The 17627-nt window shown below is 47.9% G+C and overlaps 1 protein-coding gene across 1 annotated transcript in view; it reads right to left on the bottom strand.

The window, feature by feature from the left end:
• SMC5 (structural maintenance of chromosomes 5) overlaps nt 1-17627 on the bottom strand; it is a 647363-nt gene that overhangs the window by 50260 nt on the left and 579476 nt on the right. The window contains exon 22 of the mRNA XM_069228845.1: nt 9461-9640. Coding sequence (XP_069084946.1) covers nt 9461-9640 — 180 coding nt within the window. The remainder of the gene's footprint in view (nt 1-9460; nt 9641-17627) is intronic.

Genomic DNA, 17627 nt, shown 5'->3' with positions numbered 1-17627 from the left:
CTAGCAGGTCTAAATGCTGTTTTGACATATTCTGTGTTTTTGGTGGGACGTTTGGAGGGAGTTGGAGAAATTCTATGCAATAACCATGCCGGATAATTGCTAAGACCCAAGTGTCTGTTGTTATCTCCTCCCAAAATTTGTAGAACTGGCTTAGTCTTCCCCCCACTGGTGTTGTGTGAAGGGGTTGAGTGACTTGTGAGTCACTGTTTGGTTGGTGGGGTCTTGGGACCCTGAAATTTTCCCCGGTTTCTAGGGAATTGTCCCCCTCTGTATTGGCCCCGAAAGCCTCCCCTTTGGTACTGTCCCTGGTAGGTAGACGGTGTTTGTGAGGTACTAGCTTGTGTGGTTTGACCTCGAAACCCCCCTCTGAAGGTTGTTTTGAGAAACGTGCCAAAAGTGCCTCTGCCCTGCGAGGAATAGAGTGCGCCCATGGCCTTAGCTGTGTCAGTATCTTTTTTCAATTTTTCAATTGCCGTGTCCACTTCGGGTCCAAACAATTGTTGTTCATTGAACGGCATATTGAGCACTGCCTGTTGTATCTCGGGTTTGAAGCCGCATGTGCGCAACCATGCGTGCCTCCTTATGGTTACTGCGGTATTTATTGTTCTTGCAGCTGTATCCGCTGCATCCATAGAGGAACGTATTTGGTTGTTGGAGATATTTTGTCCCTCCTCAACCACTTGTTTTGCCCGTTTCTGGAATTCTTTGGGTAGATGCTCGATGAGATGCTGCATCTCGTCCCAATGGGCTCTGTCATATCGCGCTAGGAGCGCCTGCGAGTTAGCGATGCGCCACTGGTTTGCAGCTTGTACTGCAACCCTTTTCCCAGCTGCGTCGAACTTGCGGCTCTCCTTGTCTGGAGGTGGTGCGTCGCCTGATGTGTGCGAGTTGGCTCTTTTACGAGCTGCTCCTACGACAACTGAATCTGGTGGCAGTTGTGATGTGATAAAAGCAGGGTCTGTGGGCGGTGCTTTATATTTCTTCTCCACCCTTGGAGTTTTTGCTCTGCTTTTGACAGGTTCTTTAAAGATCTGTTTAGCGTGCCTTAGCATTCCCGGGAGCATAGGGAGGCTTTGATAATTGCTATGGGTGGAGGAGAGGGTGTTGAAAAGCAAGTCATCCTCGACAGGCTCTGAGTGTAACGAAACGTTATGGAACTCTGCTGCCCTAGCTACCACCTGTGCATACGCTGTACTGTCTTCAGGTGGTGAGGGCTTAGTAGGGTACGACTCAGGGCTATTGTCTGATACTGGGGCGTCACAGAGATCCCACGCATCCTGGTCATCTTGGCTCATAGTGGTATGAGCTGGTGAATGTGACGGAGTCTGTGCCGGTGATGTATGAGTTACCGGTGGTGGAGAGGGTGGTGGAGTTACCTTCTTTACCACTTTTGCTTGTGGTGTCTTTTCTTGTGGTTGGAAATCGAGTTTCCTTTTCCTCCTGATTGGGGGAAGAGTGCTGATCTTCCCTGTACCACTTTGTATGAATATCCGCTTTTGGGTGTGGTCTACATCTGTGGTTTGTAAATCTTCCTCAAACCTGTGTTTGCGCATTTGGGAGGACAGTGATTGTTCCTCTGAGTACGAACTGGCTGTCGGTTCAGTTGCTGGTCGTTTAGGCACCGAAACCGTGTCTTTTGTTGTTTTCGGCTCCGACGAGATTTTTCTCTTTTTCGGTGTCGAACTTTCTCGGCGTCGACCATCTTCGGTGCTGCTGTCTCTGTGTCGAGCAGCCTCAGTGGTGCTGTCTCGGTGTCGGCCCTTTTCTGCAGCACTTTCTCGGTCCCGAGATTGCTGCGTGCCTGTGTCTCGACCCGAGTCGGATGACCTCGGCACCAGTTCGCCTTTTTTCGGTGCCAATGGACGGTCACCTACTTTATGGGTTGAGCCATGGCCTGTTGGCAGTGGCGTCCCCTGGGCTTTGTCTGTTTTCCCGTGTGGTGCTTGCTTCGACGTCTTACTCACGGTTTCTTCGATGTCGAATTCTTCCGAGTCCGATTCATGGATGGAGAAGGCTTCTTCTTCTTCTCCCTGTTCCTCGAACCCTCGTTGTCCTGTCGGCGTGGACGCCATCTGCAACCGTCTGGCTCTTCGGTCACGGAGCGTTTTTCTCGACCGAAACGCTCGACAGGCCTCACACGTTTCTTCCTTGTGCTCGGGTGACAGGCACAAGTTACAGACCAAATGCTGGTCTGTATAGGGATATTTACTGTGGCATTTAGGACAGAATCGGAACAGGGTCCGTTCCATCAGTGTCGATGTTGCACGCGGTCAGGCCGACCAGGCCCCGAAGGGGGATCGAAATTACCCCGAAGGGCTACCGGAGCTCTTCAGGATTCGGTGTCGATTCTAATCTAACCCGATACCGAACGAAACAATACCGACGTAGTTTTCCGAAGTTATGACTATCTTTCCGTCCCGAAACACGGAGCGAAAAGGAACACGTCCGAACCCGATGGCGGAAAAAAAACAATCTAAGATGGAGTCGACGCCCATGCGCAATGGAAACAAAGGAGGAGGAGTCCCTCGGTCTCGTGACTCGAAAAGACTTCTTTGAAGAAAAACAACTTGTAACACTCCGACCCAACACCAGACGGCGGACTATGCACAGCATGTGTATCTGCAGCTACACATGCCACCGAACACATATTTCCAACCACTGCAAGATAACTGTGAAATCAGGCAGGCAACGGGGAGGCGGGAGGGACCGTGAGTGTATCCACCAGAAAAAGCGTTACCAAAGGTAAGTAACTTGTTCTTCTGATGGATACAACTACCTGTGGATTCCTCACCTTATGAATAGAGTCCCAAAGCAGTACCGCACTCGGTGGTGGGTGCCCGCCTGATTACACCAAGAAATCTTGCAATACCGAACGAGCAAAATGACCATCCCTCCTCAATTCAGAGTCCAAACAATAATGTTTGACGAAGGTACAGAGGGACGCCCAAGTTGCCGCTTTGCATATATCTACCAACGGAACTCCTCTCGCTAGAGCCGAGGTAGCAGAATTAGCCCTAGTAGAATGGGCCCTGATACCTTCAGGAGGGACTTTCTTCGCCAGAGAGTAACAAATCTTTATACACAAGATGACCCACCTAGAGAGTGTTCGTTTCTGGACTGCTCTGCCCTTTCGCTGTCCAACATACCCTACGAACAGCTGATCATCCAAGCGAAAGTCTTTAGTCCTCTCCAGGTAGAAACTCAGCGCCCTCTTAGGGTCCAGCCTATGGAGCCTCTCTTCATCTTTAGAAGGGTGGGGAGGAGGGTAGAACGAGGGTAGGGTAATAGACTGCCCTATATGAAAAGGAGTCACAGCCTTTGGCAGAAAAGCAGCCCTGGTTTTCAGCACCACTTTATCAGGGAAAAACATGGTAAAAGGAGGTTTAACAAAAAGGGCTTGAAGCTCCCCAACCCTCCTAGCCGATGTGATCGCAATTAAGAAAACAGTCTTTAAGACCAAATATCTCAACGGACATGAATGCATGGGCTCGAAAGGCGAACCCATCAGAAACGTTAATGCCAGATTCAAGTCCCACTGAGGCATGTGAAAGGGCGTGGGAGGAAACATATTCACTAAACCTTTAATAAACCTATTTACAATTGGAGAAAAGCCGACAGAGCCGCCAAATAACCTTTAACAGTAGCTACCATACATCTTTTCCTTGCTAAACTAAGAGCAAACAAAACAATATCAGAAAGGTGGGCCTTCAAGGGATCTTTTTGATTCTCCCCACACCAAACCACAAATTTTGCCCACCTGTCGGCATAAATGGATTTAGTGGAGTGTCGCCTGGACGATAGAATAACATCCACTACATCCAGTGGGAGAGAAAACGAACTCAGGTTGCCCCGTTCAATCTCCAGGCATGAAGGTGCAGGCTCTGGAGGTGGGGGTGTAGAACCTGCCCCTGCGACTGTGAGAGGAGGTCTGCCCTGAGCGGGAGACGGAGCGGAGGGCACTGAGAGAGTTGAAGCAGGTCTGTATACCATACCCTTCTCGGCCAGTCCGGTGCCACTAAGATGACTCGGGCCCGGTCTTGACGAACCTTCCTCAGAACCAGAGGAATCAAGGGTATGGGGGGGGGAAATGCATAAAGCAACTGGCCTCTCAAGGACATCTGAAACGCATCCCCCCAATGCTCCTTGCAACGGATACTGGAGGCTGCAAAACAACGGGCAATGCGCGTTCTCCCGAGTGGCAAATAAATCCACCTGAGGAGTGCCCCAAATCCCGAAGATGTGGAGGACCAGGTCTGGATGGAGACGCCACTCGTGATCTATCGAGAAGTGACGACTGAGACCGTCCGCACTTACATTCAGAACTCCGGCCAGATGGTTTGCTACTAAGCAAATCCGATGGTCCTCTGCCCAGGACCAGAGTCGCAGAGCTTCTCTGCAGAGAAGGTACAACCCTACTCCTCCCTGCTTGTTTATATACCACATCGCGGTAATGTTGTCTGTTAAGATCTGAACAGACCGACCGCGAAGGGAAGGGAGGAAGGCCTTGAGCGCCAAACGTACCGCCCGCAATTCCAACAGATTGATATGCAACAACTGTTCCGCTGGAGACCAATGACCCTTGATCTCCAGGTCCCCCAGATGAGCTCCCCACCCTAGAGTGGAAGCACCCGATATCACTGTGGTCACCGGAGGTGGCAGTGAAAACGGTTTTCCTTGGGAAAGGTTGCCGTCCACTGTCCACCAATGAAGATCCGCTTCAGCGTCCTTGGAGATCTTTATTGAATCCCTGAGATCTCCTTTGTGCTGGAACCACTGCCTGCGGAGGCACCACTGAAGAGCCCTCATATGCCAGCGAGCGTGAGTGACCAACAGAATGCAAGAAGCAAACAGACCTAGCAGGCGTAAGACCTTGAGGACTGGAACTGCCACTCCAACTTGAAACAACAGAATCAGCGCCTGAATGTCCCGAACCCGCTGAGGCGGGGGGTAGGCCCGAAACATTGTTGTGTCCAGTACTGCCCCTATGAACAGGAGGCGCTGAGAGGGCTCCAGGTGAGATTTGGGCACATTTACAGAAAAACCCAGATCGAACAACAGTTGGGTTGTCATTCGCAGATGAGACAACACAAGCTCTGGAGACTTGGCTTTGATCAACCAATCGTCCAGGTATGGAAAAACCGCTACTTCCCTCCTTCTGAGATGTGCTGCAACAACTGCCATCACCTTCGTGAAAACCCGAGGTGCTGAAGTAAGTCCAAACGGAAGGACCGCAAACTGGTAGTGTTGCGTTCCGACCACAAACCGGAGATACTTCCTGTGCGACTTGATTATCGGAACATGAAAGTACGCGTCCTGCAAGTCGACAGACACCATCCAGTCTCCTTCGTTTAACGCCAATAGTACCTGCGCTAGGGTCAGCATTTTGAATTTTTCCTGCTTGAGGAACAAATTCAAAATCCTCAAGTCTAGGATCGGCCGTAAACGACCGTCCACTTTGGGAATCAGGAAATATCTTGAATTACACCCCTGACCCCTCTCCTGCAACGGCACCAACTCTATAGCGCCCTTTGCCAACATGGTGACAACCTCCTGTTGCAACATAAGAAGATGGTCTTCTGAACAAAAGGAGGGACGGGGGGGGGGAAGGGAGGAGGGAACTCCTGAAAGGGGAGAGCATAGCCCTTTTCCACAATTCTTAGTACCCACGAGTCTGTTGTAATTGACTTCCATTTCTGCAGAAAAAGACTCAATCTTCTCCCTACAGGAGAAGTATGGATGATAAAGTGGGGAAAACTAGGGTTGCTTCTGCTGTTGTCCACCAGAGGAGGATGACGAAGATGACAGCTGCTGGGCTGGACCTCTAGCTCTACCCCTACCCCACCCTCTAAAGGCACGATAGTGTGGATTGGCAGGTTGCTGGGCGAAGGACTGCGACCTCCGAAAGGCAGTGCCTCGAGTGAACCCCCGAAACCTGCGAAAAGGTCTATAAGGGGTTGTAGCAGAGGTCTGTAAGCCCAAGGACTTAGCTGTCGCCAGACAGTCCTTAAACCGTTCAAGGGCAGAGTCCGCCTTGTCCCCAAACAACTTTTCCCCATCAAATGGTAGATCCATTAAGGTGGATTGAACATCCGAAGAAAAAACAGAGGACCTTAACCAGGCATGCCTCCTAGTAGTCACAGATGTTCCCATGGCCCTGGCTATGGAATCCGAAGTATCCAGGCCAGATAGTATAATTTGTTGAGCAGCCGCCTGCGCATCCATAAAAAGGGATCCAACCGATTTTTGCATCTCCTGTGGCAGATCCTTTGCCGTTTCCTTAGCGGAGTCCATAAGGGCGTGGACGTATCTGCCCAGCACACAGGTGGAATTAGTAGCCTTAAGCGCCATACTACACGATGAAAAGATCTTCTTCGAAGACTGCTCCATCCTCTTGGACTCCCTATCAGTTGGGACTCCAGGGAATGTCCCAGGAGCAGACTTCGCGGAACATGACGCCTGGACTACTAAGCTTTCCGGAGTTGGATGATGTGATAGAAAAACCGGATCTCCAGGTGCGCCCCTATGTCTCCTTGCCACTGCCCTGTTCACTGCAGGAGTTGTTACTGGCTTTTTCCATAAGTCCAATATGGGTTCAGTTAAAGCCTCATTGAAAGGCAGCAAAGGGTCAGCACTGGACGAAGAGGGATGTAGTACCTCTGTGAGCTGGTTAGTTTCCACCTCCGCCACAGACAAAGGCAAGTCCAGGAACTCTGCTGCCTTCCTTACCACTGTATGGAAGGAAGCGGCCTCTTCTGTAAACTCCCCCGGAGACGCAATGTCCCACTCCGGGGAAGTATCCAGACCACTTGCAGTGGCTAGACCCTGGAACTCATCTGAAGGCTCAATCTCTCCTTCCTCCAGCTGTCTATATTCCTCTTCCTCCAAAAGTCTTAATGCCTTCCTACGAGATCGAAGATGTGTCTCTAGGGCCGGCGTCGATAAAGAGTCCATCGACGCCGACGACTTCGATCCCCGAAAGGGCCCAGGAAGAGATGGATGACTCCTAGACTCACCCGACGCCAGTCGGTTGGCAGGAAGGCGATGGAGCCGGTCTGGATGGGGACATCAACGACGTCGGATGGCGCGGTGATGGAGTCGGTTGACGTGATGGAGGATCCACCGTCACAAGTGGTGCACTCCTGCCAGGGGATACCCTCGGCGCCGAACCCCCAGTCTCCGAAGGGCAAAAGGGCATGAATGGAGCCTCCTTGTACGGCGCCGGAGAGCCCAGATTAAACGCCAATGGCCCCGTGGGACCCGCCGGTGCACCAGCAGGGGCCATGGATTGGAACATGGCATACATTGCATTAAAAAATGCAGCCGGATCTGTCCCTGGAGCCGGGAAAGCCGGGTATTGTTGAGCAGAGGTCTGCTGTACATCAGGATCCCTTGACGCCGGCGAAAATTGAGGGCTATGATGAACGACCTCAAAGACAGATGGCGCCAACTCCAGACTCTCGGGCTGAGGCGTGACAGTAGGGCTTATCTCCCATGTCTTCTGGCGTCGAGAAGACCTCGACCGGCTCCGCTCCGAACGGCGCCAAGAGTCATGACGGCGCCGAAAGTCATGATGAAGCCGCTTCTTATGCTTCTTGGGTGAAGCATGGAGGAATCTTTTTTCTGGCCCTTCTTCGCTTTAGCTAAGAAAAGCTTCGCCTCATGCTCTTTCAGAGCTTTTGGATTCATGCTCTGGCACGAAGAGCATCCTTCCACATCATGCTCCGAACTAAGCCACCTAATACAATCCGAATGGGGGTCGGTCACTGACATCCGAGCCCCACATTCTCTACACAGCTTGAAACCGGACTTTTTTGGAGGTGACATTGTAACCACCAAAAAGCGCTCCACTCATCAACGAGCCAGGAAGAAAAACCGTTGGCAACGAAGGCACGGAAAAAAGGAAAACTGATGTCAGTACGCCGACGAGGACCTCTTATTGGCACGTTGACGTCAGACGGAGTCACGTGGAGCCGTGCCATTATGATGTCCTCGTCGACGTGGACAGCTAGGAAGAAGACTTTCCGTAGGATGCTGACGCAAAGACGACTTCATAAGGTGAGGAATCCACAGGTAGTTGTATCCATCAGAATCATTATTACAAGTGACAGTCGAAGTGAGGCATGGCCTGAAACCCAAATGGGATGAAAGTCTACTATTGGTGCCATGGCTATGTCCTTAATAACTAGAAAGTAGTAAATGAGATAACAGTGGTTATGGACAAGAGAGCAAAAATATACAGTCTGAAATCCGGTCTCTGCAATTTATAAAGATCAACTAGATCAAGGCTTTCTTTCAGTATACCTATGGCTTTCCTCACTTGGGTCAGTCGGGTGTGCCCAGAGGTATTAGTAGTGTCTAATTATCAATGAGATACAATCGAAGTCTCCTACTACTATATAAGGCTGCCGGGTAGCATCTCAATATGCTCTGTAATTTCATCATATACGGTAGGTTCATTATAATTATTTGGGCCATCTAAAAAACAAATATGTAACAGAAGGCTGTTTGTTGTGGCTCCATAATTACCCAATTTACTAATGAAAGACCAGCTGGCAGTTAGGTCCAAATATTAATATGACCACTCCTTCAACAGTCTACTAGACAATCTATAAAACTCTCATACACTCACCTGTTCTTCCTAGTAATTCTAGTTTCTTGTAAGCATGTAACACAAGGCTTGAAACTATTAACTTCCATTCTAAGCCTTTTCAGCTTCAGCCTGGAGTTTAGCTCCTTGACATTCAAAGTAGAAGTATAAGCTGTGACACTGATGCTATTGAGCTTCGTGTTGTCACATATGCTCTCCTGTCATTTACCTGTGAGCTCTAAAGCCCCCCCTTGCCGACTCACCAACCTGCTCTGATCTCTCTACGCAACACACACCTACTCCCTTTCTCTTGAGGGGCTGTCTTGCCAGAGGAAGACCCTCAGAGTGTATAGGTGATATTGCCATGTGTCTAGCTAGTCTAGTTTGGCACCATTGTTTCCACATTCCATTCTGACAGAGAAAAATGGAATACAAGTTGAACTAGGTAATCCTGGGACTGTATCATGAACACATTCTACTTCTGTATGCAGAACGGGTCATTGCACCAGTTTTTGGTCAACCTGTACTGCCTGCAGCATACAAGAAAGCCCAGAGCTAAGTTAACGTACGCAGAGCAGATAGCAATTTCAGCAAAAACTGCGTATGGACTTCTTATGGGGCTCTGCATAGTTGCGGAAGAAATTTGTGATACAGTCCTTCTCTTTCTGTAGAAGTGGATAAGGTCCTAAATATATGCTTTTCAGATCATCATAATGTAAGAACAGGAGTGTTGAATGAATACAGCACTTGAATGGAGGACATTGATTTTAGAATGGTCCATATGCACAGTGATCTCTATTGCCACAATTAGGATATGTGAGTGTTCAAAAAAAGCATAGCTCCATACAGCTCTTAGTGAAGGAGAATATTTACCTGATTGATTTCGTCAACCACTCGAAATGGACATCTGTTGAGTTCTTGCAGTGACATCAAGTACAACATGGTGGATACACTACGCTCTCCTCCACTCTGGTGATGAGGAGTTAGCTCATGAAGTTGGGTGCTGCTACGGAACTTCACTCTGATTCGGATTCCATACTTGTCATAATCTTCCTGTAGAAGAAAGGGTGGAAGATTCACCCGGTTTATAAAGCCCATTATATGCAAACAGTAAAGTAACACAAATACAGAGAGGATGAATACTTTATGTATGACTACATTTGTCATGTTTTCACGGTCTAAACTCCAAGAGACCACTTGAGCACTGCTGTGGGAATGGTGGCACTGATATGCATTGAGATAGTAGACATACATGGTAGGACAGTGCGTATGACAGTATGAGGTCTACTAATGCCTCACTTGAGGAGGCATTACACCTTTACTCCACTAAACCAGGTTCTGAATTCAAATGTAAAGCCAAATGAAGCCTCTCTAAGATGTTTGTCCCTACTGAACACGTTACTTACCTTTGGTAACTCTCTTTCAGGTAGAGTCTACCTAACCATAGCTTCCTTACCGTTTGAATTTTCACCAAGCATTCAGGCTGGATCTGGAAACTTTTCAGCAGTACCTCTTTGCGCAGGTAGGTGTGCCTGTTAACAGACTCCTAACAGAAAGTCCTGCAGGACCAAGCAGGCAAAATGCTCCCTTTGGTGTACCAGACTGTCCAGACAATAGTACTTTGTGGACATACAGAGAGATGCCCAAGTAGCTGCCTGGCTAATGTCCAGGACAGGAACTCCACGTCCCAATGGAGTGGTAGCAGCTTTGGCCATGGTGTAAAAGCACACAGTCCTTCAGGAGGTTGCTTTTTGGCAAATGTGTAGCAGATCTTAAGACAAAGCACAATCCAGTGGGGGGTCCCTTCTCCACATACATTTTTTCACTCCACAGAACCAAATGAACAGCTGTTCATTCGCTTGAGGTTCCATGGTATGATCAATACAAAAGTTTGGAGCTATCCTCAGGTACAAATGGTGGAGTCGCTCCTGCTCCTTAAGGCGATGAGGCAGTGCATAGAATACCTGCTAGGTGATGGTTTGATCTAAACAATGGGACTCCTTTACCATCCTCAATGCAATTACATATCTATTCTACAGTATGTTCTGATAATATTTACACAACTTGTGAATGTTCCCTACATATTTGCATATTACTGTTCTCTCTGAAAAATGTTTTTTTTTTTAAACATAATTAAAAAAGGTGATGCTTTTATCAACGTGGAATGGGGTCACAACTTTAGGCAAGAAAGATGCCAATATCTGCAAAACTAGTTTGTCTGGAAAGAAGGTGGTGTAAAGCGGGTTGACAGAAAGCCTGAAGCTCAATCACATGCAGGCCCAATGATATGGCGACAAGGAGCATTGTCTTCAGGGAGAGAATCTGCAAGGGACAGTTACAGTTATTAAGTGGGACAAAGGGAGTGCATCTCAGGTATGTGAAGAGCAAGCCAAAGTCTCATTGTGGCATGACAAAGTGAGAGGAAGGAAACAAATGCTGAAAACTTTAAAAAAAAATAACAAAATGCATAACTAGAGACTTAAAACATGATCGTGCAACCATAAAAAAGTCGAAAAATACCCTTTAATTGTGCCCAGACCAAAGAATTCCAGGATAGGGACAAAACAAAACATCAGATAACTTTGTCTAGAGGGGGGTCTATCTGCTGAGAAGTGCACCAAGCCACAACAATTTGTCACTACAGGCATGCCCAGTTTTCATCAAGGGATGCCTGGTTGCAAAGATGACTCCAACCACCTCCAGAGGAAGGTTGAAGATGTTCAGCCGTGACCACTCAATCTCCAAGCATGAAGGCCGAGACAGCAAAGGCTCGAGTGCAGAATGCTGCCCAGAGTCTGAAAAAGCAGATCCTCCCGGAGGGCCAGCATGAGCAGAGGACAGATGCTCACGACCGGGAGTTCTGGATACCATTTCCTCCACGCCCAGTCCAGAGCCCCTAAGATGGCTTGGGCCCAGTGGGTCCTAATCTTCTTGAGACCTCAGGGAAGGAGTTGTTTTGGCAGAAAGTCCCAAGTTCCACTCAAGGCAGGAAGACACTCCGAGTGAGAGGCACATTGGGAACTCCAATGCATAGAAGTGTGACTTTGTGCATTCTCGGTGCTGGCAAACAGAGTAGCCAAGGGATCTACCATGTCCTGACAGTGACCTTGTGCCACATTCAGGTGTAACTGTCACTTGTGATCCGCTAGGCTCCACAGCTGAGCTTGCCTACCCCTGTATTCAACATTCCTGCAACATGGTTCGCTACCAGGAACATTCCCTGGTTGTCCAGCAGTTTGCAGAGGTGCAGGACCTCCTGGCAGAGTCCGTGACCCCACTCACCCTTTTTGTTCCAGTACCACATGGCAGTGGTGTTGTATTTGAGCACCTCTACCCAACCCACATGGATAGATTGAAGGCTTTTAACAAGAGGATGGCCCTCAGATCTAAAGGTTTGTTATGAAGGCGAGTCTCTGCCAGAGAACACTGGCCTCTGATCCCCATCTCTCCCAGGTGGTCATTTTAACACAGAAAGGATGCATAGGTCACAACTGTCAACTCTAGGTGAAGTAGGGAGAAGGGTCTGAAGTTTACTAAATCATAGTCCAGTAACCACCACTGCAGATCTTTCGCAGTCTCCACTGAGATGTGGACGTGGTTGGAGATTTCCGTTTAATGTTGGGCCCCCCGAGACTTCAGATCCCACTGCAGAGCCTGCATATGCTACCTGGCATGCTTGACCAGCAGGATGAAGGAAACTATCAATCTCAGCAGCCTCAAGAGTCGATCTTACTGAAATCTAGGACAGAATCTGAAAGCCTGAATGTCCTCAACTCTGCTTTCCAAGGGAAAGGCACAAATCTAAAGCCTGTCCATAATGGCTTTGATGAAAGGGAGCCACGGAGGAGGAGTCAGGTGTGAATTTGGAACATTGATATTGAACCCCAAAGATGTCAGGAGATTCACAGTCGTCTGGAGTTGGTTGACAACTGCCTGGGGCGAACCCACCTTCAACAAACATTTGGTTGAGGTAGGAGAAGACTGGAACACCTGACTTCCCGGAAAAGGACAAGTCCTGCTTAGATTTCTTGCAAATTTTCTCTGATTTACCAGACAACTTTGATCAAGATGAAATCAGACTTCCGGAGCACCTCCTGAGACTTCTGGAGCATCTCCCAAGACTTCTGGATCTAGATTGGGATCCAACCTTCGACTTGGACCGAATCTTACTGTGGAGTCTTTTTGTGCTTGGCAATGTGAAGGTATGCCTTGATGCCTCATCTGACCTATTGGGTATATCGACGAGCAATCACTGCAGTCAGAGCTGTGGTACTTTTGTGAACACCTGAGGGCCACTGGAGACAAAATGGGAGCACAGGGGAACTGGAAATGCTCCTGTCCCACCACACACCGCAGGTAGTTGATGGGCAAGATGAGTTTACTTCTCGTTTTTTTGAGACCCTTACCTCTACTAAAATCTTCGATGGGGAAGATGAGTTTATGGCAACAGGCATCCTTGCAGGTCCAACACCATCATCCAGTCTCCAGGGTTGAGGGTTGAAAAAACTTTGGCCAGTGTGAGCATCTTGAATTTTTCCTTCCAGGAGAAGGGATTGGGAGGGCCCAGGTCTAAAATAGGACAAAGGCCTAAATCGTTCTTTGACCCCAGAAAGTAGTGCATGAAAAATGTTGCCTTCCAAAAAATGACAGTTTTTAAACTGTGTAAGGATTTTTGCAAACAAATATCTGTGACAAATCCTCATCAGATATTCCAGTGGTGCTTAGGGTCGAGTTGCGACTCTAATGACTGCAGGGGTTGCGTGTCTAACCCAGTGGTCATATGAGACCAGGAGGCAAAATGTACATCGCTAAGCACCAAAAGAGTCTATCCCGTAACTTGTTCCAGCACATCCCAACTTTCTGGGGCCATCCATCACTTCAAAACAGATTGAAGAGTTCTGCAAGGACTCTTTGGATCCTTGCCATCTCCCTCTGCCTCATCTTCAGGCCCCACAGAGCCAAGAAGCTAAAACCTGGAATACCGCGAGCAGGTTCGCCCTTGGCGCCAGTTGGACCTTCCAAGACCATCATGAGACCGCCTCTGGCTCCATTTCAGGCTCCACCTCCAGAGGTATGGTCCACACTTGGTTTGGGAACTTCAACGCCGACCTTGGGAACTTCCAGGCCCACACCTTCACGTTTACTACATACAAGTCACCTCTAAAGTAGGTCCAATGCAGCCCCATGGGCAGGGTGCAGTGTATTTAAAAGATAGGACATGTCCTAGTGTGATTTACAAGCCCTGAAAGTGAAATACTGCTAAATTAGGTTTTCACTATTATAGGCATATCTCTCCCATATGGAAACACGGGGATTGCCTTGAAATATCTTTTAAGTGTAATTTCCCATTGGAAGCAGATAGAGAGTTTGGATGGGTCTCTGAAGGCACAATTTAAAAATACATCTTTTAGTGAAGTTGGCTTTTGAACGAGTGTTTGAAAATGCCACTTTTAGAAAGTGGTCATTTTCGTGCTTAACCATTCTGTGCCCCTGCCTGTCTGCTGAATAAACATGTGGGTCAGGCTGACAGTTGAGCTGTTTGTGCATTCACTCTAGACAGTCACACAAAGGGAGCTGAGGTGTGCCCTACATGTCCTGATGGCCAATCACCAGGCTTCCTGAGTTAGAGTGGTGGGAGGAGCTGGCACTTGCACCTAAAAAGGGCTGTGCCTGTCCTTACACAAAGCAGTCTCCGACCCCCTGGAGTGTGTCTGGGGCCAGGACAGGCAAAGGCACGGTCTTAGCACTACAAAGACTTCTCTTTGAAGCTTGCCTACCTCAAAGACAGAAATCGGTTTAAGTACTGAACCTCTGACACCACAGAGTTAAAACGCTTCGGGACTGCCACTCTGACTGTTGCTTTGTTGTGCTGGCCTGCTGCTTATGTTCTGGGAGTGAAAGGAATGGACTTAGCTTTCTACATTCTGCTTTCCAAGGTTTTCCAAGGGCTTGAACTGAGCTTGCCTCCTGTTAAGAAGTCTCAGAGCCATCAAAGACTTCACCTACCAGTGCCTGGGCTCTCCTGCTGACTTGTCAAGTGATGCCAAATCCAGTTCCTGGGCTCTTATAAGGAAGCTTTGGTGCAACTAAGAAGAAACTAAGCACATCGATTCCAGGGCGACTTCGGAACCTGCGCCACTCTCAGACTTGGCACCACAGCCTGTATCAGAGCCATGGTCCCCTCTGAGTGCAACAACTACGACCTGCAAAACAGGCCCGCCGCCACAGAGCCTTCGAAGTCCCACCACAGCGTGAGTCCCGAGTGCCAAGTCACCGACATCCATGACACCCGACTCCACCTCAGCACCTGTGGCCCCGCGGTGTGATCGCAATACCGCAAAGTTGATGCCTCAAATCCGGACCTGCTGGATTAATCGGCCTGCCTAGCAGTAAGGAACCAATGCCTCACCTCCCCTGCCTAGCAGTGAGGAACCAATGCCTCACCTCCCCTGCCTAGCAGTAAGGATTCAACGCCGCACCGTCTCCAGTGACGCCTCACCTCCCTGACTCCATGCAACGTCTGTTTCCTCATCGTTTCTCAAGGTACTGTACCTGGGGTCCTTGCGACTCCGTGGCCAGCCCGCACTCCCTCATGGGTGGTGTCAGACTGCAGGAAACGACTCAGTCAAGAAGCTGTGATAGCCCCAGTTGGAGCTATTGTGCTTCTAAGCGCTATACTAAGATTTATTCTTTGAAAATTCCCATCTTTACTTGTGTATGTTTGATTTGTGTTGTTTTGGTCTTGTTTTACTCAGATAAATATTGTCTATTTTACTAAACTGGTGTGGAGTAAGTTTGTGGTGTTTTGGTGTTTCCATGGTGTTTTGGTGTTTCCATGATGTTACTGTGTGTGTGTCACCGTGTGTGTGTGTACATATACTTTACTCATTTCCTCTGAAATAAGCCAAACTGCTCATACCAAGTTACCAAGGGGGTTGGGTGTGGGTGTGTGTGTGTGTGTGTGTGGGGGGGGAGTATGGGTTATCTTAGCTGCATGACTCCCTTACCCTGGCTAGATTGAGGGTCCCTACTTGGACAGGGTGCAAACCACTGCCAACTAGAGACCACATTTCTAACAAACTGCAATAAAGCAGGAACTTACATTATTTACAAATTTAAAAAAAAACTGGACATAAATAATGGAATGTACCACTTAAAATATGATGAGGTCTGACCTGGTCTTAAAATGGTTAAAATCCATAATCGGGTTCCATACTCAGAAGCCTGGTTAGTTTTGGCCACTTAACAGCCAGGCAATCAAGCATGTGTTTTGTCCTAAATTTCACAGTTTAAAAAATATAACTAATCCTAACTGTTACAATCCGCTACAAATATAGTGCTAGCAAATAATAAACACAATATCATTCTAATATACATTTACTGCAGTAACAGCTTATATTTTGGGTTGGAAATTAAACACCTTAGTTACCTGAAACAGGACTAATGCTGAAGCAGCTGAGCGAGAGCACAACAACACTGCTATGCAATGATTACATTTACATCTTATGAACCTGCCCATAGTATCTGATATCTGCACTCAAAGTTGCAGGTTATATACCAATTGAAGAAGCAAGAAGAGCTTTCTATGAAGTTGGACCTACGTCTAAATCTTTCTTCTATTAAGCTTGAGAGAGGAATCATTGTGATGCAGGATCAGAAAAAGAAACACATAATTTTTGCCATAACTGGCCGTGAGGGCTGGCTTGTCACAAGGAAAGACCTCAAGGTTACCCCCTTATCTTCTGGTACTGTTGGTGAACCAGATGAGCCAGTCCCAAGGACCAACCAGCAGCCTAACCTTGTTGGTAGAGTTCCACTGTTTAGTTGGCCTTCTCACTAAAGAGATGAGCTCCATAAGAAGGCATGTTCATAGGGTTCTCTTGGGCATTATCTGAAAAGCTGCTGCAACACATCCAGGTATGGTGACAGAAGGCTATAGAAGAGACCATTGATTGTGCCATGGAATTCACTGTACTAGGCTGGGCCACAGCCCTAATCAGTACCTCTACAAATGGCCTATTGGGTGGTGGGGGAATGCTCCCACAGAGAATGGGAATGATGGTCCAGAAGATATGTCACATTGTTATACAGAAGGGCAAAGTACCCCGGAAAGTAGACCTTTTTAACCCACTGACTGATTCCTTTTCGACTATCTGGAGGAGTGGAAGGAAAAGAGTATGCATTCTGTTTTGAGTAAAAATATGAATATGCTTGACATTTAGACTCTCTAGGGAGTAGTTAGGCGTTAGGTTCTTATTATAATTCTTTCCAGTGGCTGGTGATGGTACAGCTAGGTATGTCCCAAGGCTGTGCAAAGGGCTCGAGCAATTTACAAGGCATACTTAAAACACAATGACTCTAAACCTTTTGACAACAGAGATCCTGTCAGATGATCATACACATTCAGGTGTGGGAATAATTCGAAATTATCATCTTTCTTCACACCCAAATCCCCCCTCCCTCTAATATCAGCCCATACCTGAAGATGAGGATGCAAAAATGCCCCTGAGACTTATTGCAGGTCCAAGTGTATCATGGACTGTCAGTGTGCCCTCATGGAGGTGTACATTTAAAGCTAATGATTGTGTCTTTTCTTTCTTTCTTTTTTTAAAGTTTAAGAGTCTGTCACTTGTCACTGCCTAGTAAACGCAACACAATTCATAATTTCCCTCTCTCTGGCTTTGTTAGATTAGATGGTAAAAACCCAGGAAAGCAAAGCTAAGAAGAAAAGTGGACCTCTGGGCAGCAAAGATTCACTCTCCTAGGCAGAGGCTACACTACTCTGTACCCTTATTTAACTGTGCTAGTACTGGCATTGTAGAAAAGTGCCATATTTATAGCATAGTTAGCCCCACTGTTTGCCTAGGCTAGTGTGTTTAGATTGTAGCTCACTGGGATCCTCCTAACCAGGAACCCAGTGGCTGTGCTCTATTCTCTAAGTTTGGTTGCAGGTAACCATTTTACACCCACAATTGGCATACTGGTGCCCCTGTGTAGGAAAGTGCTACTGTTGCCATGGTTACCCCCCACTTTTTGCGCA

Source organism: Pleurodeles waltl, chromosome 1_1 (genome assembly GCF_031143425.1).
Source record: "Pleurodeles waltl isolate 20211129_DDA chromosome 1_1, aPleWal1.hap1.20221129, whole genome shotgun sequence".
Lineage (NCBI taxonomy): Eukaryota > Metazoa > Chordata > Amphibia > Caudata > Salamandridae > Pleurodeles > Pleurodeles waltl.
This window is presented reverse-complemented; position numbering and strand designations above follow the sequence as displayed.